The sequence below is a fragment of the Mirounga angustirostris genome, unplaced genomic scaffold (genome assembly GCF_029215605.1).
Source record: "Mirounga angustirostris isolate CCGP_5_RB_7025 unplaced genomic scaffold, mMirAng1.0.hap1 SCAF_1, whole genome shotgun sequence".
Taxonomy (NCBI): domain Eukaryota; kingdom Metazoa; phylum Chordata; class Mammalia; order Carnivora; family Phocidae; genus Mirounga; species Mirounga angustirostris.
This window is the reverse complement of record NW_026991709.1, coordinates 150,468,354-150,489,288: the sequence shown is the minus strand read 5'-3', so window position 1 is coordinate 150,489,288 and position 20,935 is coordinate 150,468,354. Positions and strand designations below refer to the sequence as shown.

The following is a 20,935-nucleotide window of genomic DNA, read 5'->3' as shown; positions in this document are numbered from 1 at the left end:
ACAAGAGCTTTAGCACAGAGGTGTGCTGGAACCAGCTCACACCAGTCCACGAGGGCCAACTGTCGAATATCCAGAAATGCTACAAGATGGTTGGTAAACACAGCCATTATTAACTAACTTATTTAAACTTACAATAAATAAATCACATTAAAAACAAAACTCATCACTTCCTAATTATTTTACTATGCTCTGCTATTGTCTATGATGAGGTTTCTTTACATCTATCTTAACATGGATCTGTGTGGGGGCGCCTGGGTGGCTCAGTGTCGTTAAGCGTCTGCCTTCGGCTCAGGTCACGACCCCAGGGTCCTGGGATCAAGCCCCGCATCGGGCTCCCTGCTCCGCGGGAAGCCTGCTTCTCCCTCTCCCACTCCCCCTGCTTGTGTTCCCTCTCTCGCTGTGTCTCTCTCTGTCAAATAAGTAAATAAAATCTTAAAAAAAAATTGATCTGTGTAGTAAAAATACAATATGATGGTATGCTACTGCACATGTCCCAGTCCCATATTCAATGATATCACATTAATAGCCTGAAATCAACCATGGTGGGAGTATTTATACCAAGGAAATTGGCAAACACCACAATATGGGGCTTTTCTTTTTGAAGACCCAGTTGTCAAACATTTGCCAGAATACCATGTTCTCTCAGAGGGTACTGAAATTCAAGGGACACCAAAAAGACAGACAGTACCAAGTGTTGGCAAAGATTTAGAAAAATTAGAACCTTTGAGCATTGCTGGTGGGAGCATAAAATGGTGCAGCCACTTTGGAAAACGGTCTGGCAGTTCTTCAAGAGATTAAATATAGAGTTACTAAGTGATCCAGCAATACCACTCCTAGGTATCTACCTGAGAAAAATGAAAATATATTCCAAAAGCAAAGACATATATGTAAAAGTTCACAGCAGCATTATTCATAATAGCTGAACAAATGTCCATCTGCTGATGAATGGACAAATAAGATGTGCTTCATCTATACAATGGGATATTATTTGGTTTGAAAGCATGCTCAGTGAAAGAAGCCAGTCACAAGACTGTATGATTCCATTTATATGAAATACCCAGAATAGGCAAGTCCACGGACACAGAAGGTAGATTAGTGGTTGCTTAGGGCTGGAGAGGGAGGGGGAAATGGGGAGTGACTGCTAATGGAGACAAGGTTTCTTTTAAAAATGATGAAAATGTTTTAAAATTTGATTGTGGTAATGGTTGCATAACTGTGAATGTACTAAAAACACGGATTTGGATGCTTTAAACAGGTGAATTATATGGTATGTGAATTATATTTCAATAAAGCTCAAAACAGTATCTATAGCTCACCCTTTCTCCGTTTGCCCAGATGTGGGTTCCTGGGACCCAGTCCAGTGAGGAATAACATTAGAGAAATACCCCTCACTGTGCTCCTCCAGGATATGCTGAAGACACAAAACTCTAAGTTCCCAGGAGGACCTAGCAGGCCAGGGGTCCCCAACCGGACACCTCCAGGCTCTGTCTAGTCCACAGGCGTGTTTAATTTTGAGCAGACATTTTATAATCATGAGTTGTCTTATTTTTTAAAAATGCATCTTTCCAACGTCTCCTGCCATCAGAAGATGGCCTAGTTCCCATGATCGGCAGGAGGCTGTGGCCACACCAAGCCAAACTCCCCAGCCCTCCCTGTCACCTCCCTTCCACGGAGGCTGGGAGTCCATTACCATTCATCATCAAGCTATAACATTATTATAGAACAAAATGTGCTGTCTCCATGGGTTTCCAGAAAGGCGAGAGGCATCAGAGAGCCTTCCTATTTCACAGGCTAACAAGGTATGTCTGCATCAAAAGAAGCAGCTTGTCCTTGCATGCACCAGCCTCACTCTTCCTCGCGGCCTGTCTGGCCCTGGTGAGTATGGAGGATGAAATCCCTGGGTTAGATTCTACAGCGGCCAAGAAGCAGGACCACGTGTGTGGTCTGGTTCACAGTGTATCTCTGGTAACTAGCGTAGATTTGACATGAATTAAAGCACTTAGTACCGCGTGATGAGGGAGAGAACAAGTGCAGCCAGAAGCCCCTGTCCTTGAGACATTCAATCCCACGGAAGCCAGTGAAGCGGAAAGAGCATTTGGAACCCCGCCACTCTTCCTTCTTTCGCCACCTCCCCACCCGTCCTTCCTGCGTACAGCCTGCCCTCCCCGTCATGCTTAATTCAAGGTGAGGTTTAGTCCTGGGCCTGTCCCAGGATGGATGGGAAATACATGTGGTCGGTTGTGTGGGCTTTCTAATGCCTGAGGTCATCCAGCCCATAGCGCACCCTCCAGCCTGGTGCTGCTACTTACGCTTGATAAGGTATCCTGTGCAGGGGGCCACGGCGGCGACGACGTGGAGGACAGTGCAGCCATCCTCGTCCTTCTGGTTGATGCGGCCTTTCCATTCGGGCTTGTGGTCCATTAACCACCTGAAAAGATGGTTTTCCTCTGAAGGGAATTAAAATGAGTGACTGATGTTATTTTCTACAGACCGAAAATCAGTAAAGCACATCAATGTGTAGTGCCACGAGGGAACCAAATGGGGAATCCCACACACATTTGGCACTCAACACAAATAGGTCCGGGAGACACAGAGTTTGTAAATTAAAAGGATGAGTTCTAGAACGTTATTCATAATAAACTCAGCCAGGTTCCCTAGAAGCAGAGCCTGAGACAAGGATTCCTGTACATGTGAGTTGTTGACAGGGAGCTCAGGAAAGAGACTGAGGGAAGCAGGACAAGGCAAGGGAAGGAGGCAAGCAGAGATGTGGTCTCAGCTGAGTCAGCCTCAGCCCAATCCCACAGGGAGCTCTGGAGCATGAACCGAACCAGTGTTGACCCACCATGAGGCAGGGGCTAACATTTTGTACGCATGTCAGTTAGTCAAGAGCTACAAAACACCTCTAAGGAGGGGGTGAGGTTGAGGGAGAACCTCTGTAGAAAGTGGTGCATATTGGCAAAAAGCAGTGCTCTGGGGAAGGAGGCAGCTGTGAACCAGCAGGGGGGGATGGGGGTCCTGGTGGTAAAGAGGCTCCAGGCAGGGCACCAACAGCACCCATGTCAGGAATCAGGTCAATATCTGAAAAGACTACCCTACTCATTACTATCGATAGGACATATATTTAAAAATTATTTTCCCAGGCTCCTTCCTTGTAGCTCCTGGGCTCAAGGAAAGCCACATGCGTGCTCCCTTTGGCAGCACATATACTAAAAAAAGGAAAGCCACATGCTTCTGCCAACTCTGCGAACACCATTTGTCACCATGTCAGAGTTTTCCTCTGAGAAACAAATCAGAGATAGAGTTAAACACCTGATCCTACTGATTCCTGCCTGTACCCACAGGAGCTAACGTAAAGAGCAGACACAGTGGGGAATTGTGACTCTCACAACCAGAGACACACTTCTCTGGGTTCCAGATTCCTACTTGAAAACTGGGAGGACTGGATCAGATTGCTTTGAATCAGACTTTACTTTTAAACCTTTGATCCGCCAGTTCCTGTGTGAGAATAAAACATCTTATGGACTCCCCAGTAAGAAATGGATAACGGCAAGGCAAATGTGGCTAAAGCAAAGCAGCGGCCCAGGTCTTGAAGCCCCTGGCCAACCCCCTCACTCCTTCATTCCTGGGAAGGCAACCCAGCCTAGAAGAGGAAGACTGTTTAGAAAATTCTCTTGGCCCCTTCTGGCTCTAAAACAGTATGGGTACATGTCCAACACTGATGACATACATGCTTGGAAAAGAAAAACAAGCTTTTTTATCTAACATGTGTATGTGATAATGAAAAAATTTTAATATTTTAAAATTTAAATCCTATCGCCAGGTGGTAAAGACTTAAAAAAAGAAAAAAAGAATTTTATGAACATCAGCGTTCTTTAGAAGAACCACAAGCACTCTGTCTCAGTAAGAACCAGTGTTTCCCTTGGTATCAGCCCCCAGCACCACCATCACCATGGCAGTCAGCCCTCTGGCTAGAGAGAAAATGAACTTGAACAAGGGGGAAAGACCACCTGTGCCTTGGCCAGCTGGAAGAAACTCCACAGTCTCAGGGAGCTCTGCCCAGCAAAGACTGTCTGTCCCAAGTCCCCTGCTTGGGTCTCAGGGCTCCTCTACCCCTGGCATCTGTCTAGGAACACGGAATCCTTTCCACTTGGGCCCCGTAGCTACAAGGTCCCAGGCGAAATAAAAACGATGCTGTTTCCCTGCTGCCTGCATGCATTTGAATAATCAAACTATTTGCATATTCAAATCATTTGAATATTCCACCTTCAGGTGGCTAAATTCTGGTTTCTCTTGAGTTCAGTGGAGCACGCGGGAGCTCAGAGCTGGGATGGCAGGTTGGACAGTGTGTAACCGGAAGAACACTCACTTGCTCGGATACAGAGTCGCATGAGGGCATGAAGAGGGTATGGTCCTATAGTCTCAATACTTGCACCAAGGCAGATGAGCCACTGAACTAATTTGGGCATCTGTTCCATCTTCTCATAAAGTTCAAAGAAGACGTATTTCTGGGTAAAAAACACACAGGAAGAATCATGGAAGTCACTCTGTCAATATGAAACTTCAAACTCCTTCATTCATAACGTTGGGGATCAGTAAAACCTGGATAGCTGTGGCCCAAGCCTGAGATGATTATAAATAATAAATTTGCAGTGAGACAGCTGAAGTCCCCTTATACAAGCTGAGATCCCAAATACAAGCCTGAGTGGCCTGACTTGAAACCGTACGTTTTAAGAAGCCACCTTACCTCAAAGAAACTCTTCAGTGTTAACCCTGGGACATGGATATTTCTTGGTAGCCGGTCTTTTCTCGCCGACAGAAGTAGGAATGACTGATGAGAAAGGAGAAAAAGAAAAAGCTAAAATAATCATGTTCTCCACATAGGTTATTAGAGCAAAAGTTATCTTCAGGGTGAAAACAAGCAAAAAAAAACAAAAACAAAAAAACAGAAAACAAAACACCCTCCAGCCCTGTCTCTCTTTTTAAGCTACCTGCCAAGCTTTACAGCCTGAGCTATAATCGAAGTCCCTCTGTCCAGCCAATGTCCTGTTCCTGCTGAGAGCTAAGCTCTCTCCACATGTCCTCAAAGCCTGCTGAGGATAGCAGCACCAGTGGGTAAAAAAGTGATTCCCTGCAAAGTTCTTGAGGCTTACTTGGCAAGCAGAAGAATCCAATCCTTTACAAGTAGCTCCTTCCAATTCATTCTTTAGCACTTTAGTGTTTCATAAGCCCCAAGTGTTTGGGGTCCACTAGACGCTGTCGAGGCAGCTAGTGAGCACCAACTGCAGTTCAGAATTCCCAATGCCACATCCTGTAGCCCTATTAATGACTTCAGATTGGGCCATGGTGAGAGTACTGACACTACAGAAATTGACAAACATTTTTTTTCTCAGAGAGCCAGGTGTTAAACCACTGACGCCATCTAAAGTCACTGAAGAAACTGAATCCCGGAAAGGTTAAGCAATTTTTCCTAGGTCACACAGACAGCATGTCCTAAGAGGTCCCTACTGAGATCATCCTGGTGTGCCAACAGGTCTAAGGGCTCCAGGCTCTGGCATGGCCACAACCGGAGACCCAGGCTCAGCCTCAACCTCCGTCATGTATGCACCTGCTAGTGGACGTGGGACCCCAGGGACTAAGCCAATGGCCACATCTTGCTTCCGGATTTTCAGCCTGATGCCCACTCTTTCCTGCTCTCCCTGAACAGACCCCAATCTCAAATGACATGCTCAGGATTCTGCCAATCCTGATTGCTGACCTGGCTTTTTTTTTTTTAACAAGATGTCTCTACTTCCAGTATGTGAAAAAAATGACTAGGGCCCCACAGCTGGAATATTGGACCAAGTGGACCTGCCACTGGGCTGCATTCTCGGGCCTTCCCTTGCCTGCCTGCTTTCTCAAGAACTTTTAATATGGGAGTGAGCTTCAGGGAACTTGTTGCTGGACTTTAGGGGATTTCCCATGAACCGCCTGAAACTATACCCACAACTGTGTGTGTATGCAAAGAGAACCCCATCGATTTCATTAGATTTCCAGTGGAATCCATGAGCTTTTTAAAAATTGAAGAATTCTGTATTCTAAAGTCATTTGCCCTGCCTGGCTCTAGAGAGCTTTTGGGTTGCCCTTGCTTTTGTTGACTTTTCCGGGCTGCCCAGCTTCAGAAAGCCCAGGAGGCCCTTGCTGATCTAACTGCCACCCTTGACCAGCCCTTTCCATGCTGACTGAGAGCCCACCATCAATGACAACTACTATTCACTGGGCATTTAGCGCATGCCAGGTATCATAAAGCTCCGTTAGCTCAGTGCCTGGCACACTGTAAGTCCTTGATAAACATTAGCTAATATTATTAGTAGGTGTTCTTGGTCCTTTATTTCTCATCCCCACCAAAACCTGAGGAGTAAGTTTATATCCTGCAACTTACAAATGAGGAAATGAGGCTCAGAGGGGAAGTAATTAGCCCAAAATAGAAAGTGGAAGATTATGATTTGAGGAGGCATCTGTGTGACACTGAAGCCCAGGCTCACAGTCCACTCTGTTCCTCCATTCTCTGGATTCCCAGCCCTGGGTTTGGCTCCTGCAGCCTCACTGTTATCTGTGGGCAGCAGTCCTTTAAAGCTACACAGAAGCAGGGCGCCTGGGTGGCTCAGTCGGTTAAGCGCCTGCCTTTAGCTCAGGTCATGATCCCAGGCTCCCTGCTCAGCGGGGAGTCTGCTTCTCCTTCTGCTCCTCACCCCCTCCACCCAACCCCCATGCTCACGCTCTCGCTCTCTCTCTCTCTTGCTCTCTCATGCTCTCTCGCACACACGCACTCTCTCAAATAAATAAATAAAATCTTAAAAAAAATTTTTTTAATTGAGAAAAAAAAAAGCACAGAATCGCTCAGAGCAACACAGGCAGGTCTTTTGAGCCCACACTAGCAAATGCAGTAAAAAAAAAGATGATGAAGATGAACACGCAATTGTTTATTTTCCTCATTCCACATTATCATTAGCACCTGAACTTGACACTTCTGTGATGACAATGAAGACACAGAGCAATAAGGGCGATAATACATTATATATAATGTGATATATAATACATTATATAATATATATAATACAGTATATATAATGTGATAATGTGAGGGTGATAAACATTAGCTAATATTATTATTAGGTGTTCTGAATATGTATCCTATCTTTAAAAAAAAAACAGAAACTGGCTAATTAATATCTCTCAGTGACTTTCCATCTTTAATGATGGTGCAGTTAAAAAGTTATTTTGGCATCAAAATAAACAGATAATAAATTACAATCCCTTCCCCAGTGCGGCAGAAAAAATCCATTTAACCAAGAATGTACTTTCCCCACAAGAGAGCCATCTTCTTTTACTTACATGCCATAATCCTTTTTTCGCCAACTTTTCTATTACAGATTGCCACACTTCTGTTGAGAATCCGGTAGTAAAAATATGATCAAAACAGGGCAAGAAACTTTGCAAAACAATGGGGTCATCTGAAAGAAAGTTCCATAGTTTAGAAATTTTAACCCAGGCAGAGTCTAGAACATCTGGGAAAAGGTCCACAGATAGACAAATGGAAAATTAAAGATACCAGAAAAAGAGGCATTTTCAAAGTAAAAGTAAAGTCAAAGGAATTTTCAAAGTAAAAGTACTCTATAATGGAACGAAGTGGAATCACTTTAGGTTCATCTATAAACTCAATGCCCCAAGAGTTAGGCAGTGGGATTTAGCTCTTCCATATGCCAAGCCCAGCAATACGTGCTAATATTTAATCCCTCAAACAGACCAACAAGGCACTGGCCTATTATCTCCACTTATAGAGGAGGAAATAGAAACTCAAAAGAAGTTAAAAAAAATTTTAAAAATAGCACCTCGTGTCCTTTAAGAAAGATGTTGACAAATATTATTGTCACCCAACCGATGAGAAATGATGACAAATGAGGTCAGGCTTCACAGCACATCATGCAGTTAGTTAACGACAAAAACAAAGACGGGGACCCAGATCTACCAACTCTCTTAGTCAATACACATTCTTCTAACCTAGTGGCCCATTGCATCTCATGGTCCTCCAAACCACGTTTCTCAAACTCATGGATGAGATCATCCAAGGAGCAAGGGCAGGTGCCGGAATAACACGGCACCTCCTCCAGGATGGTCAACTTCCAAAAATAAGTAAATATCAAAATAAATAGTATTGCACAAAAGGATACAAAATTTCCACAAATACATTCTTCAAATTTTATAAATTGGGCCGTGGACATACATTCACCCTACAAATAGAAATACTTTGGTATAAAAGTATGGGATGCATTGCCCTACAAAGTTCTAAGAAGTGCCCCCTCTCAGGATGGCGGCAGAAGGGAAACTATCCAGATTTCTTAAGGGAGCAGTCCCCCAGAAATAAACAGTGACTTCACAAAAGATGCAGAGAAGACATGAGGGATAGTAGGGAACGCGCCAAGCCATCAGACTCAGAGGAAAGGGAAACAGGCTCGGGTCACTGCCAGCAAAAGGCTGACTGGAAAGCTGGGACCCATCAGCATTTATCTGGATATCTTCCACTTCTCTGTCCAAGGGACTCGGCTGTGCCCACCTCCAACCCCTTCCCACTGCCTGCCTGATATGGCTCTCACGTCCCCCACTCCCCCATCTGCCAAACTTGCCCAAATTTGTAGAATGTCGGCCACAGACCACAAGAGCTGCTTTCCCACAATCGCGGTGGGAACAGGTGGATCTGTAACAGCTGAATCAATTTCCCCACCTCTGAAAGCCAAAGACCTTTTTCCTGCAATTCTAACATGTGCCATTTTTCACATTCTAACATCTCTACAATAGGGACATGTGTGACAACTGATTTTGACTCTCAGTGGCAAAACATTTTTCAACGGCACATCTTAAGTCAGTACAATCTTAAATGCGATCAAACGCAATATTTGAAAACAATGGCCTGGTCATTGGCAAAACTTCAGCCCGTGCCAAGATAAGCACAAGAGAGCTCCTTTGTCACTGGCAAGGATATGTTACATTGTGTTTTATGGTTTTCAGTTTTTGCCTAATCCAGGCCACTGACAAAGCCAGCTCACCGGCCAGGTCATTAGAGTAATAACTCAAGGCAGTGACGCAAAAAGTCCTCCATGCATCACTCCTACATGGAGTGCCCGGGTCCTCCGCTGCAGTGAGCATAGCCAGCGACGCCCTGAGCACCGCGTCAGCTTCCACAGCACCCTCTGTTAACAGTTAGCTGGACAGTGAGGTAGTCCCGGCCAGGGTTCCCAACAAGAAAATACGGAGTCAGGACAGCTAAGATAAAACAGCACTAACATCCTATTTCACAGCTTAGACAGGAGCGCACTAGCATTCTGCTTTGCAGCCTTTGCAGAACTGACTTCTGCAAAACGTCCTAAAATAAGACAATTAACCACAAAGCACTTGTCACTATCACGGGCCAGGGGCAGTTAAGACATAAGCCCCCAGATGTCAGCAAAAAAGACCATCAGCATGTTGACATTAACCTAATAGGTAGACAGATAATGTGACCAAAGCCCTGATGGGCACAACTTAGCACAACCTGGCTGCTTAAGATAGTTCCACAGAAGAGCTCATTAAAAACCGCTAAACTTAGAAACTCCGGGGGCAACCCACTCGAGCTCCCCTCCTTATTGTACTATCGCTCAGTAAACTTTGCTCTGCTGCCCACCACTCTTCGTCTGGCCTGCCTCTTCTTTCTTCCAAGCGGCATGACCAAGAACCACGGGCACTTAAGGCAGAGAAATCCTGAGACACCTCCATCAGCCCTGCCAGGGTATTTTGATAGCAAACAGGACTATTTCTCAGCATATTGGAGACACACATGTAAACATCACAGGAAAGAGCACAAATCACATAAAATCAGTAGCATAGAGAGGGAAAGATCTCTAAGTAGCAACAGAGAAAACTAAAGTCTGACTGGCAGAGCTTTAAGTGGTTTCTGCGAAAGGATTTTGTTGTTTTTTCAAGGACATGAGCCACCAAAGCTTCCAAAATGCTTTCTAATGTGAAAATCAGTTCCAGTCAAACGACATAAATCAGCCACAAAGAAACACCCTGGAATTATCTCCCCAGGAGCCATTCGAATAAAATAACAAGGACTTAAAAAAAAAAAAAGGAAAGAAAGAATGAACAAAGGCTTCCCCCCTCCCCCTTCCAACTTACTGCCCATAGTGGTGAAGACTCCCACAAGGAAATCAGCAACCTGGATCTGGTCTGGAGTGCCTTGCAGAAGTCGCAGACCCTCGAAAAACATGCGAGCCGCTTCATAAGGTTGGAGCAACTGCAGTAAGGAATAGCCAGCTTGGTAGTATCCCTGGGACAGAAGAAAAGCAAAACCGTAACTCGCCCATCTCTTCCAACCAGCTGCTAAAAGGAAAGGCAAGATTGATGACCTGGGGAAATGGATTGTAGAGGTTTCACTTCTATGTAAACACAGATTTCTAACAAGCACTGGAGACAGCATTCCCACATTACGTTGTGTGCCACATTTTTCCTGTCATTCTTTAACCGCCAAGAAAATAATCACTTTCAAATCCATGACTGGTACAGCATCTAACACATGACATGGAGCGAGGAAGCAGGACTGGTTCCAATTATATGTGTGGCTTATTTATTCATGCTTCCAATCACAGCTCGGGTAAGAAGAGAATGAAAAAATCCTATGATGACAGTGTTCCAGAAAAGAATGAGATTGTCATGTAAACACAGAAGTTGTTCCCTGCTCCTTTCAATCAAAGTAAACACAATTTCCACTGGGTATGTGGGGTGGGGGTGGGGGTGGGGGGGCGGGAATGAAAATGGTAATGACAAGCATTGAGATGTATTGAGCTCCACATTGTGGGCCATGTACACCAGAGGCAAAAATTTTTTTCTTTCTGTAGAGGACAATTACAATGAGTAACAGAGGAAAATGGTTTAGTTTTGCCTATATACAAACTGCGGACCTTGAGTAGGAACAAAATGATACTGCTTTTCCCCTCTTTGATTCTCTAAAGGAATCCACACCAGGACCTACCAAGACAGCATTCTAAGATAGTAAATAAAAGGTGTTCACCAACCAGCTTCATAAAAAAAAAAAGCAAGCACTTAAAAATTCCACTTGACACCAAATCTCTGATTATTTATCAATTTGTTTTCACCTTCATTTGAAAGTCTAGAGCCTTAGATAATCAGAAAAAAGGGGTGGGAGAAGGTGGGGTTTTTTTTCAGAATAGATACAGAATTCCCCACTTCCTTACCCTCCTCAGGTTTAAGTTTCTTTCATCTTTTACTTTGGCAGGGGGATGAAGGGGGTCAGAATATGCCACCCCAAAATATGACACTTTGGCATAAGGGTTATCTTGAGCCCAAGGCATTTGAGATTCAACAGATGTAGAAAGAAGCCTTCCTAGAGCTTCCCTTATCTGACTAAGAGCAGAAAGTCCACAAAACGAGGACTGCCATAAATCCCCTCCCCCAGGGAATTTTTATGGCCATGAAGAAGACGGAAATCGGCACTGAGTGGGACCAGCACTGCTAAGCGTTGCTAAGATAGCCTTGCTCTCCCTCGCATTAGTTTCCCCCATGTACGTGTGTTCCCACAGTCCGGGGACTCCAGAAGTCTAAACCCCTTTCCTTTGTCTGACCTTGTCTCCACAGTTTATTGCTCTCTGTTAAAAATGTATATGAGCTCTAGGGGCGGGGCTCAGTCAGTTTTAAGCTTCTGACTCTTGATTTTGGCTCAGATCATGATCTCAGGGCCAGGGGATCGAGCCCCTCGCAGGGATCTGCTCTCAGTGCCAACTCTGCTTGTCCCTCTCTCTCTCTGCTCCTCCCCCTACTCTCTCTCTCTCTCTAAAATAAATAAATAAAATATTTTTTAAAAATGTATATGAGCTCTCAAGCCTATCTGATTTGGGGGGGGGTCCTTCCTAAGAAGGGCCCTCTGTCATGTAAAAACTGTCACAAAATAAAATTTGTATGTTTTTCTCTTTTTAATTTGTCTCTTGTCCGTCAGATTTGCAGGGCCCCAGCCACTGAACCAAAAGAAGGTAGACAGAAAGAGTTCTTCCCCTACAGATGACATTTGGGGGAGAACGGGAGGTGGGAAAGAATGGGGAAAGAGGGAGACACCCAGGAGTAAGAAGGGGGGCGGGTCCGGGTCGCTGTGCTGCCTTGGACTGAGGCAGGCTTGGCCCCGCAAGGAAGTCCGTCCCGTCCACCGCCTGAGGGATGTGCGCATGCCCCAACTCCTCCCCACCCCCCACCCCCGCCGCCAATCCAGGTGGGGGATGGGGAAAATCCTAAAATGCCTCTGAGGAGATTTCCTCAGGAGTGCTTTCCCATTTTTAAAACTAGTCAATAATTCCTAAAGTATCCCTCCTCTAATAGAAGAGGCCTAAGGTAAAACAGACAAATCGCTCCCTCGAGGATGCAGAATCCGTAGGTCAAAGTCCCTGGCCACTTCCCACTGTTCCGTTTCTAGCAGTCGTACACAAAATGCAGGCCCCTGAGGAAATAATGCAAACTCCTGTTTACCGAGTGCCAACAACTTGAACCAAGGTCTCTGAATCCTTGAAGCAACTCCAGGATCTAGGTGGCATCTCCCTTTACAGTCGGGGGGAAAGGAAGGCTTTGGGAGGGAAAAGGCGCTCCTCCGGGCTGCTGAAACCAGTCCCAACAAGGCCTGCGCTTTCCCCACCTCGGAGCCTCGCTCTCAATGGTCTATATCACTAACGGGACACGTCCTTGTATGTGCCTCAGGTGGCTCCTGAATGGCAGTGCCGTTATGGTCTCTGATTCTGCTTTCCGTACTCCTCCCAACCGGATAGTGAGTTACTCAAAAGCTGGGATGGTGTCTTCCTGTCCGTTTGTTTGCCTCAGGCATGAAGAACGTGGAGGTGCCTTGCAGAGTGGGCACTGACAGCATTTCAGCTGAGAAAAACAATCAAATGGTTGTTTACTGACCTTCGCTAACACCAGAGAGGGGCTGGCTGACTGGCCTCCCAAACCTCCCCTGATCTCCACCTAAGAGGTTCTTTCTGAAGAATCTGTGTCATGTGTCCCCGCAGCTGGCAAGTGAAACAAAGCTTTGCCACAACTCGCAAGCACCAAAGAACATTTCAGACTCCCAGCCGGGAGGTAACTACATCAGAACACAAGAGTTCCCCCCACAAGGGCATTTCCACACCCGGCCACCATCATCGTCGTTAGTCTTCTCCCGAGGGCCTCGCATGCCCTAGGGGCATCTGTCTGAAGTGCAAAGAGTTGAATGCGAAGCTCTCCTCATATTTCCATTTTAAAAAGAAGGGAGGAGGGGCGCCTGGGTGGCTCAGTCTTTAAGCGTCTGCCCTCGGCTCAGGTCATGATCCCAGGGTCCTGGGGATCGAGCCCCGCATCCATCGGGCTCCCTGCTCAGCGGGGAGCCTGCTCCTCCCTCTCCCACTGTCTGCCTGTCTGCATACTTGTGCTCTCTCTGTCAAATAAATAAATAAAATCTTTAAAAAAAAAAAAAAAAGAAGAAGAAGAAGAAGAAGGGAGGAGAGGAGGCAGGTGAGGAGAAGACAGGCAGGGTCCCCGGCTGTCACTGTACCTTCACGTAGGTTGGATCCCAATGGAGACATTCCTTGGCCGCCACGAAGGCCTCATTCCATTTCCCGAGGCTGTAAAACGCACTGGATTTGCTGCACAGCAACACAGCCAGCTGCCTGGGGGGGGCCCTGTCAGAAAGAACGGACCAGACCGGCGGTCAGCAGAGCTGTCTTTCTGCAAATACAGAAACCACCCTTGAAAGCCACAATGCTGGGGCTGGCTGCCACCATCGCCAGTTAATGTCCCAAGTACACCTATCACGTCTGGCCCTCCAGCCACGCCCCCTCCCCCCCTCCCCCTCCCCCGCCCCCAGAAAACCCGGGACAAGTCTGTCCCTCCTCACTCCCAAATTGTCCGCTCCTTTTCATGACAAATGTTCTCAACACCTCAGTTCTACCTCTGACTCATCTCCATGGATCTTTTCATTTTTTAGAGACCACCTTGGTGAAGATGCTGTGAAGGTGCTGATGGGTCCTAAGGACAGGGAGGATGGGAGTTCCCACTGAGCCTCAGCAGAGTCCAGACACTAACTGGTGCAGTGTGGGGTGAGCCCCTCCACGTACATGTCCACGCTGGATGGATGCAGAGCGTATCACGGGAAGGGCCTTTCAGAACATGTGACCACACCATCCCCACGGACCTACCATGACAGGTGCAGGATGAGCACCGTTGTAGTGTAGAGACAGGGCCGCCCTAACATTTGCAGGACCCAGGGCCAGAGTGCAAATGGGGCTCACACACCCTGGGGCTAATTCAAACTGTCCAATATGGTAGCCACTGGCCATGTGTAACTCTTCATATTTAATTTAATTTAAATAAAATTTAAAATTCAGTTCCTTAGCTGTATTAGCCACATTTCAAGTACTCGATACCCACATTTTGTGTTATAGAACATCTTCATCATCACAGAAAGTCCTATTGGACAGTGCTACCCTAAGTATTTGAAGGTCATAAATCAAGTTCACAAAGTTTTCCATAAAATACGTTCTATCTTCCTACTTTACAATAACTGGTTCAAATTTAGAACGGTAGGAAATGTGTCAGGGCAGAGTGATCCCGGACTGCACCCCTGCCCACTCCCTCCACCTCAGCCTTCATCCTGCACTGCAGGAGGCACGATTCCAAGTGCTGTCCACACCCCTGAACTTGGTCAGCCCTGGGAAGAATGGGCTGCGGTAGGAGGTCTGTGAAGGCCCTGGGAGTAGAGTCCATGGGCAAGAATTCCAGGGTCCTGGTACCTATGGAATGAACCAAAGGGGAGGAAAAGACTCTGGGTGGGTAAAGCCTGTGGCCCCACAGACTCCTGCCTGGGTGGTGGGCCCAGCTGGAGGGAAGCCACAGGAGGGCCCTCTAAAGCATGAGAGGGCGGGTCCCCTTGCCTGGGGCTAGGCATAATACTACCAGGTTGGTGCCAAACCACATCAGAATTTGAAGACAAATGCAAAGTGTACCACAATATGTTAAAGCCCAGGTGCCATTGAATTCAAGACACATGAGCAAAAAAAGCCAGGCTTATACCTCTTTTTTATTGAATATTTTAATTGCAAAAGTACTACAAAATCATTATAGAAAAGTTAGGTGATACAGGTAAGCACAAATAAAAAGCAAAGTAAAAATCACCTCTACTACTGCCCCATCCTCAGTGCTTTATGTTTCCGGCTTCTGTCACTGCCCATTGTTCCCTCTAGGTGAAGGGATGAGGCCCCAGAAGCACAGGAGGGGCAGTGGGGCAGCCAGGGAGTGACTGGCAAGGAAGCTGTGACTGCAGGTGTCCAGCCCGGATACCCTGGCCGGGGCAGTCATCCCCAGCTGCAGTGAACACTGGCTGCCGCTAGGGGCTCCCAGTGCTCTGTTCTCCGGATTTGCCCTCAGCCTAATGGGATCTGCCCTCTCCCCAGGAAGTTATGCCCCTGCTGTGAACTAAATTGTGCCCCTCCGCCCATATGTTGAAGCCCTGCCCACCACTGTGATGGTATTTGGAGATGGGGCCTTTGCGGAGGTAATTAGGTTTAGCTGAGGTCATGAGGTGGAGCCCTCATAATGCGAAGAGACACCAGAGAGCTTCCTCTCTCTCTCTCTTCCTCTTTCTCTCTCCACCCTGTGAGGACACCGTGAGAAGGTAGCCATCTGGAAGCCAGGAAGAGAGCTCTCACCAGAAACTCCACTGGCCAGCACCTTGATCTCAGACTTACCAGCCTCCAGAACTGAGAGAAATAAGTTCCTGTTGTTGACTCCACCCAGTCAATGGTATTTTGTTATGGCAGCCCAAGCTGACTAGTACAGCCCCACTCCTTAGGAAAATTCCTAGGGGCCAGACAGCCTAAACAGATGGCTGACTGACGTGAGAACCAAAAGGTCAGCTCCCTTGCCCCAAAGTGGGACCAGCTCTGCAGTAGACCTCATGCTCCGGAGCTCCCCCAGAAGATCAGGCTGAAGCTGCCTCCGGTTGACACACCATCCCTGCCTGGAGCCTTCCCCTGCCCCATCCTGCTTCCCTCCGTCCCCTCCTCCTGAGAGCCCATGCTCAGTAAACCACACGCACTAAATCCCTATGTCAGCTGGCAGTGGCAGGAAGGCAGGCTACAGGTGATAGGCAAGGGCAGCAGTGTCAGGAAGGCCATGAAAGACAGTATGTGAGGGTCCAGGCAGAAGTCCCAGGAGTGGCCCCACACTATGGGGTCGGTCTACAGTCATAACCACTACACAACACTTCCTCTTTAAGAAAGTCAGATGCTATGGGCACCTGGGTGGCTCAGTCGGTTAAGCGTCTGCCTTTGGCTCAGGTCATGATCCCAGGGTCCTGGGATCGAGCCCCGCATCGGGCTCCCTGCTCAGCGGGGAGCCTGCTTCTCCCTCTCCCTCTGCCTGCCGCTCCCCCTGCTTGTGCTCTCTCTCTCTGTGTCAAATAAATAAATAAAATCTTTAAAAAAGAAAGAAAGAAAGATGCCTTGCACTCCAGGCCCAGCTTTGACACAGTTCTGATCTGAGCCAGGAGTGGCAGAATTACAGACCCAAACCAATGACACTCAACTCACATCCAGCTAGAATGTAGACACCAAGGTGAGAGAAGGTAGGAAGTGAGAGGCATGGTTCAGTAATTTCATTCAGTGGCATTTCCCAGCACAAGTTTAGGCTGCCTGCACCCCACAAATGACAACCTCTATTGCATCTGTTCCCAAAGCATGGTGTGGGAACCTCTGGGGGTCCCTAAGACCATTTCAGGTGGTCCCCAAGGTCAAATATTTTCACAATGGTAGCAGGCTGAATAATGGTCCCTAAATAATATTACCTTTTATTGGCAAGAAAAAACCTTTGCTGGTGTGATCAATTTCTAGATCTTGGGGGGAGATTATCCTGGGTTAGGATTCAATCGCAAGGGTCCTTGTGAGAGAGAGACAGGGGGAGACGTGACACAGAACAGGAGACAGTGAGACAGTGCAATAGCACGCTGGAAGGATGCACTTTGAAGACGAAGGAAGGGGCCACAAGCCAAGGTGTGCAGGCAGCCACCCAGAGCGGAAAGAGGCAAGGAAATGGATTCGCCTCTGCAAAAGACCAGCCCAGCCGACACCTCAATTTTAGCTTCGTGAGACTCACATTTCGGACTTCTGACCTCCAAAACTGTAAGATAATAAACATGTATTGTGTTAAGCCACTAAATTGTGGTAATTGGTTACAGTGGTCACAAGGAACTAAGACATTATGTGCCTTTTTCACACATTGTCTCACATGTACTCAAGGAATCTTCCAGGCTACATGATGTGTGATATCCCAAAGGACTGAATGTAGAAGCAGGTATGAGAAGTCAGATGTCTTCTATTGAGAAAGAGCTCTGCAAAAATGAAAAATGTGGGGGCGCCTGGGTGGCTCAGTCGTTAAGCGTCTGCCTTCGGCTCAGGTCATGATCCCAGGGTCCTGGGATCAAGCCCCGCATCGGGCTCCTCACTCTGCAGGAAGCCTGCTTCTCCCTCTCCCACTCCCCCTGCTTGTGTTCCCTCTCTCGCTGTATCTATCTCTGTCAAATGAATAAATAAAATCTCAAAAAAAAAAAAAATGAAAAATGTGCCACCCTTCTCATGAAGCTTCTGATTTTGGAAAATATACTTATTTTTCATTAAAATATGTTACTGAGGTTGACATGGAATGAGTTTATTACTGAAATTTTAAGGAGGTGATGAATACATATTTTAAATTTATCTCAGTTTTAAGTTCGAATCCAGGCTATAGTGATAGCTACAGCTTACATAAACAAAAGGCTCTTAGGGGTCCTCCATAATCGCTAAGCACGTCATGGTACTTAAATGAATGGGTACAGGTCGACTTGAAGGGGCAGGAGAAGAGGTGAGCTGAGCTTCCCAGTGGTACGCGCTGTAGCCAGGGTGGGAAGCGTCACAGAGAAGCAGGAAAACGAATTAAATGACAGCGGAGACTTTGGGGCCTTGGATCATCCCAGGAGCTCTGATTTCCATCACCAGGCAAAGGGGGAAGTTGTGCAACAGTCCCCTGTGTTTCAGTTTCTATTTCCCTATTACTTAGTATTCTCTGTGCAGTTTCTGAGCTCACAGTACTGAGCAGATACTTAGGAAGGGGGCGAAGAAAGAAAACAGAAATTAGGCGGTGTGGTAAGAAACGGGAAGAAAACGTAAGTGACAGAGGGAGTTTCCATTTACTGAAAAAAGCAAAAACCAAAACCAAAACCAAAGGTGCGGGGTAAATCCCAGCACTTACCCCCACTGGTATAACTGCAGGATCTGGATGGCTTCGTCGTACTTTCTGATGGCCAGAGAGAAGTTCCCGTTCTTCAGGACGTGGTTGCCAGACTCTTTGAGCAGCTCGGCGTAAGCGGTGGGGTCCATCCTGTGAGGAGACGGACTTAGGGATCGCCGCCCGGCCCCACACACAAACCCTCTCCCTTCCCGTCTGCATTGCTGGGAGTCTGCAGACGCAGTTTGTTCACTCTGGCCCCGCCCACCTGCGGAGAGCACACCCTGACCACGCCCCTCGCGCCCCGGGGACCAGTCGGGGCGTCTGCTGAGCCCATTTCTTCCTCAGTTCTCGTCTGACCTGGGTGGCAGCGGCCAGAGCGATTCCATGTACTCCGTGGCAATGATCAGCCAGGCATTGAGGGAGGAGGCTGCTGCCAAGCACGGGACAACTCACACCTCGCGGGGAGCGTGCGCCCCCGAAGTGGCAGCTATTTCCCCAAACGGGCACTATTGTTCCTTTCTCACTTACCCACCGCTACGGCCCATAAGGAGGCACTGTCCCCACTGTTCAGATGAGGAAACTGAGGCTCCCGGAGGTTCAAGTCACTTTGCCCAAGCATCTGCTAATGGCATTCCCCGGTTCTGACCTCACGTCCAAGTTTCTGCTCTTGACCACTGCACCACACCGCCTATCGGTACAAGCAAACTCAGTGGGCAGTCCTTTCATTCTCTTGGGAGGGGGAAAAGGGAGCGGAAGGGCAGTTCTAAAGGCCTCCATACACAAGGGGCTAGGTCGCAGGGCTACAACCACCGCCTCTCCCACCCTCCTCCCTGCCTAAAACACTTATTAAAATAAGCCTCAGAGTATTGTCCCTCAGATTACTTCTTGCAGGTCACAACTTTTGTCTTATTCTTTTTGTAGCCCCACAGACTAGCATATAACCGGTGCTTAAATATTTGTGGTGTAACAGATGTGAAGGCCGGACCCAGAAGGTTGCCTGTTACTGACTCTGTCTGGGGTAGCCTGGGGAGTTGGAGACAAGTGACTGGAGCCCTACCTGCCTGTGGAGCCCAGGAGTGTTTGCTGGACAAAGGTAATAGAAAGGAGAGCATCTAGGGAAGCCTGGAGAAGCAGCCGCGGAGGAGGCAGAGAAAAGGTGGGGCTCAGAAGAGATGTCCCTTAGGATCTCCTCCTCCCAGGGTGGCAGTAGGAAGGGGAGTCTGAAATATGAGCGAGGACAATTCAGGTGTTTGCATAGGCCATGTACCTGGGAGTTTTGGGGGGGGGGGTCACACAATCTGTCGGGGGGGTTATTATTGATCTTAGCTAATGATTCATATTATTTTTATCATTTCAAATCTTGGTGAGGGGTTTGGGACAGGGGAAGCATATCCAAGCAGATATAAGTGGTGGCCTATTTTAAACCCATATGAGCTTACCAAGGATGGGGTTTTGGAATAGCACTGCGTTCTTCAGCCAGAGCTGAATCTGAATGAGGCTCATGGTTCCGAAACAAGTGAGAGTACAAAATTGCACCTATACTTTCCACTAAACAATCTCTCAATTCCATGACTCAAATTTACACAGAGATGACTGAGTTGAACATGAAAAACTGTTCAAGAGTTGATTGACTACAGATATAAACATGTTTCTCTTCTGAGTATTGTCAGCTATCTATCTGTCCAGTTTTTTACACTGGCCATGACCAGACAACTAGGATAAAGAAATCACCATTAACTGACAAAGATTAATATGCCTCTTTTGGGTTCCCTGCTCAGCGGGGAACCTGCTTCTCCCTCTCCCTCTGCCGTTCCCCCTGCTTGTGCTCTCTTTCTCTCTCTCTTTCTCTCTCAAATAAATGAATAAATAAAATCTATTAAAATAATATGCCTCTTTTAATTTTTTTATGAAGTACTCTCTATGTTCAAGGTATGGCTTGAACTCATGACCCCAAGGTCAAGAGTCTCAAACTCTACCATCTGAGCCAGCCTAGCACCCCAATATGCCTCTTTTAGAAATACCTTTCTACTGCAAGAAAAGGCCATGAATTTGTCCAAAATTGTAAGGCCCTAAACACACAATTCACACAGGAATACAAGTAATTTCTAAGTATATGGAGAGCAGATAAACAGGATCCCCCTCACCGATGAGCAAAGAAATGAAGAATTACAACAACAAGGTATCATTGAAAAATACTTTAAAAAAATGACCCCAAATGTTGGGGGCTTACAGGGGAAATACACTACATCATGTTGCTTACGGGGGAAATATACTACATCATGGTTAGATTTAGTCTCATGGATGTTTGCCACAGTGAAAAAGTATAAATAACCCTAAATGTCCTATAACTCGTAATGGATTTGAATCAGTTATAGAATATCCATATGGTAGAACACCACACAGTTATTTCAAAAATCATGTTGTAAAAGAATATTTAATGATTGGCTAAGTTAGTAAATGAAAAATACAGTCTACATAAATAGGTGTATAATCCCAAATTGAATTTTTTTTCAAGATTTTATTTATTTACTTGAGAGAGTGAGGGAGAGAGAGAACACAAGTGGGGGGTGGGGGCAGAGAGAGAGGGAGAAGCAGACTCCCCACTGAGCAGGGAGCCCAATGCGGGGCTCAA

At 46.8% G+C, this 20,935-nt stretch overlaps 1 protein-coding gene across 2 annotated transcripts in view; it reads right to left on the bottom strand.

Annotated features, from left to right (window-relative positions):
• TRANK1 (tetratricopeptide repeat and ankyrin repeat containing 1) overlaps positions 1 to 18,553 on the bottom strand; it is an 81,813-nt gene extending 63,260 nt beyond the window's left edge. Inside the window, exons 1-7 of one of the 2 annotated variants that reach the window (XM_045904068.2) lie at positions 18,325 to 18,553; positions 13,598 to 13,724; positions 10,189 to 10,339; positions 7,372 to 7,490; positions 4,745 to 4,828; positions 4,367 to 4,505; positions 2,310 to 2,447 (exon numbers count right to left, since the gene is read on the bottom strand). In XM_045904068.2, coding sequence (XP_045760024.1) covers positions 2,310 to 2,447; positions 4,367 to 4,505; positions 4,745 to 4,828; positions 7,372 to 7,490; positions 10,189 to 10,339; positions 13,598 to 13,724; positions 18,325 to 18,452 — 886 coding nt within the window. In that variant the 5' untranslated portion in view covers positions 18,453 to 18,553. Of the gene's footprint in view, positions 1 to 2,309; positions 2,448 to 4,366; positions 4,506 to 4,744; positions 4,829 to 7,371; positions 7,491 to 10,188; positions 10,340 to 12,543; positions 13,325 to 13,597; positions 13,725 to 18,324 lie in introns of those variants that run through there. The other variant, XM_064590281.1, reaches the window with a different exon arrangement.
• Positions 18,554 to 20,935: the final 2,382 nt, after the last annotated feature.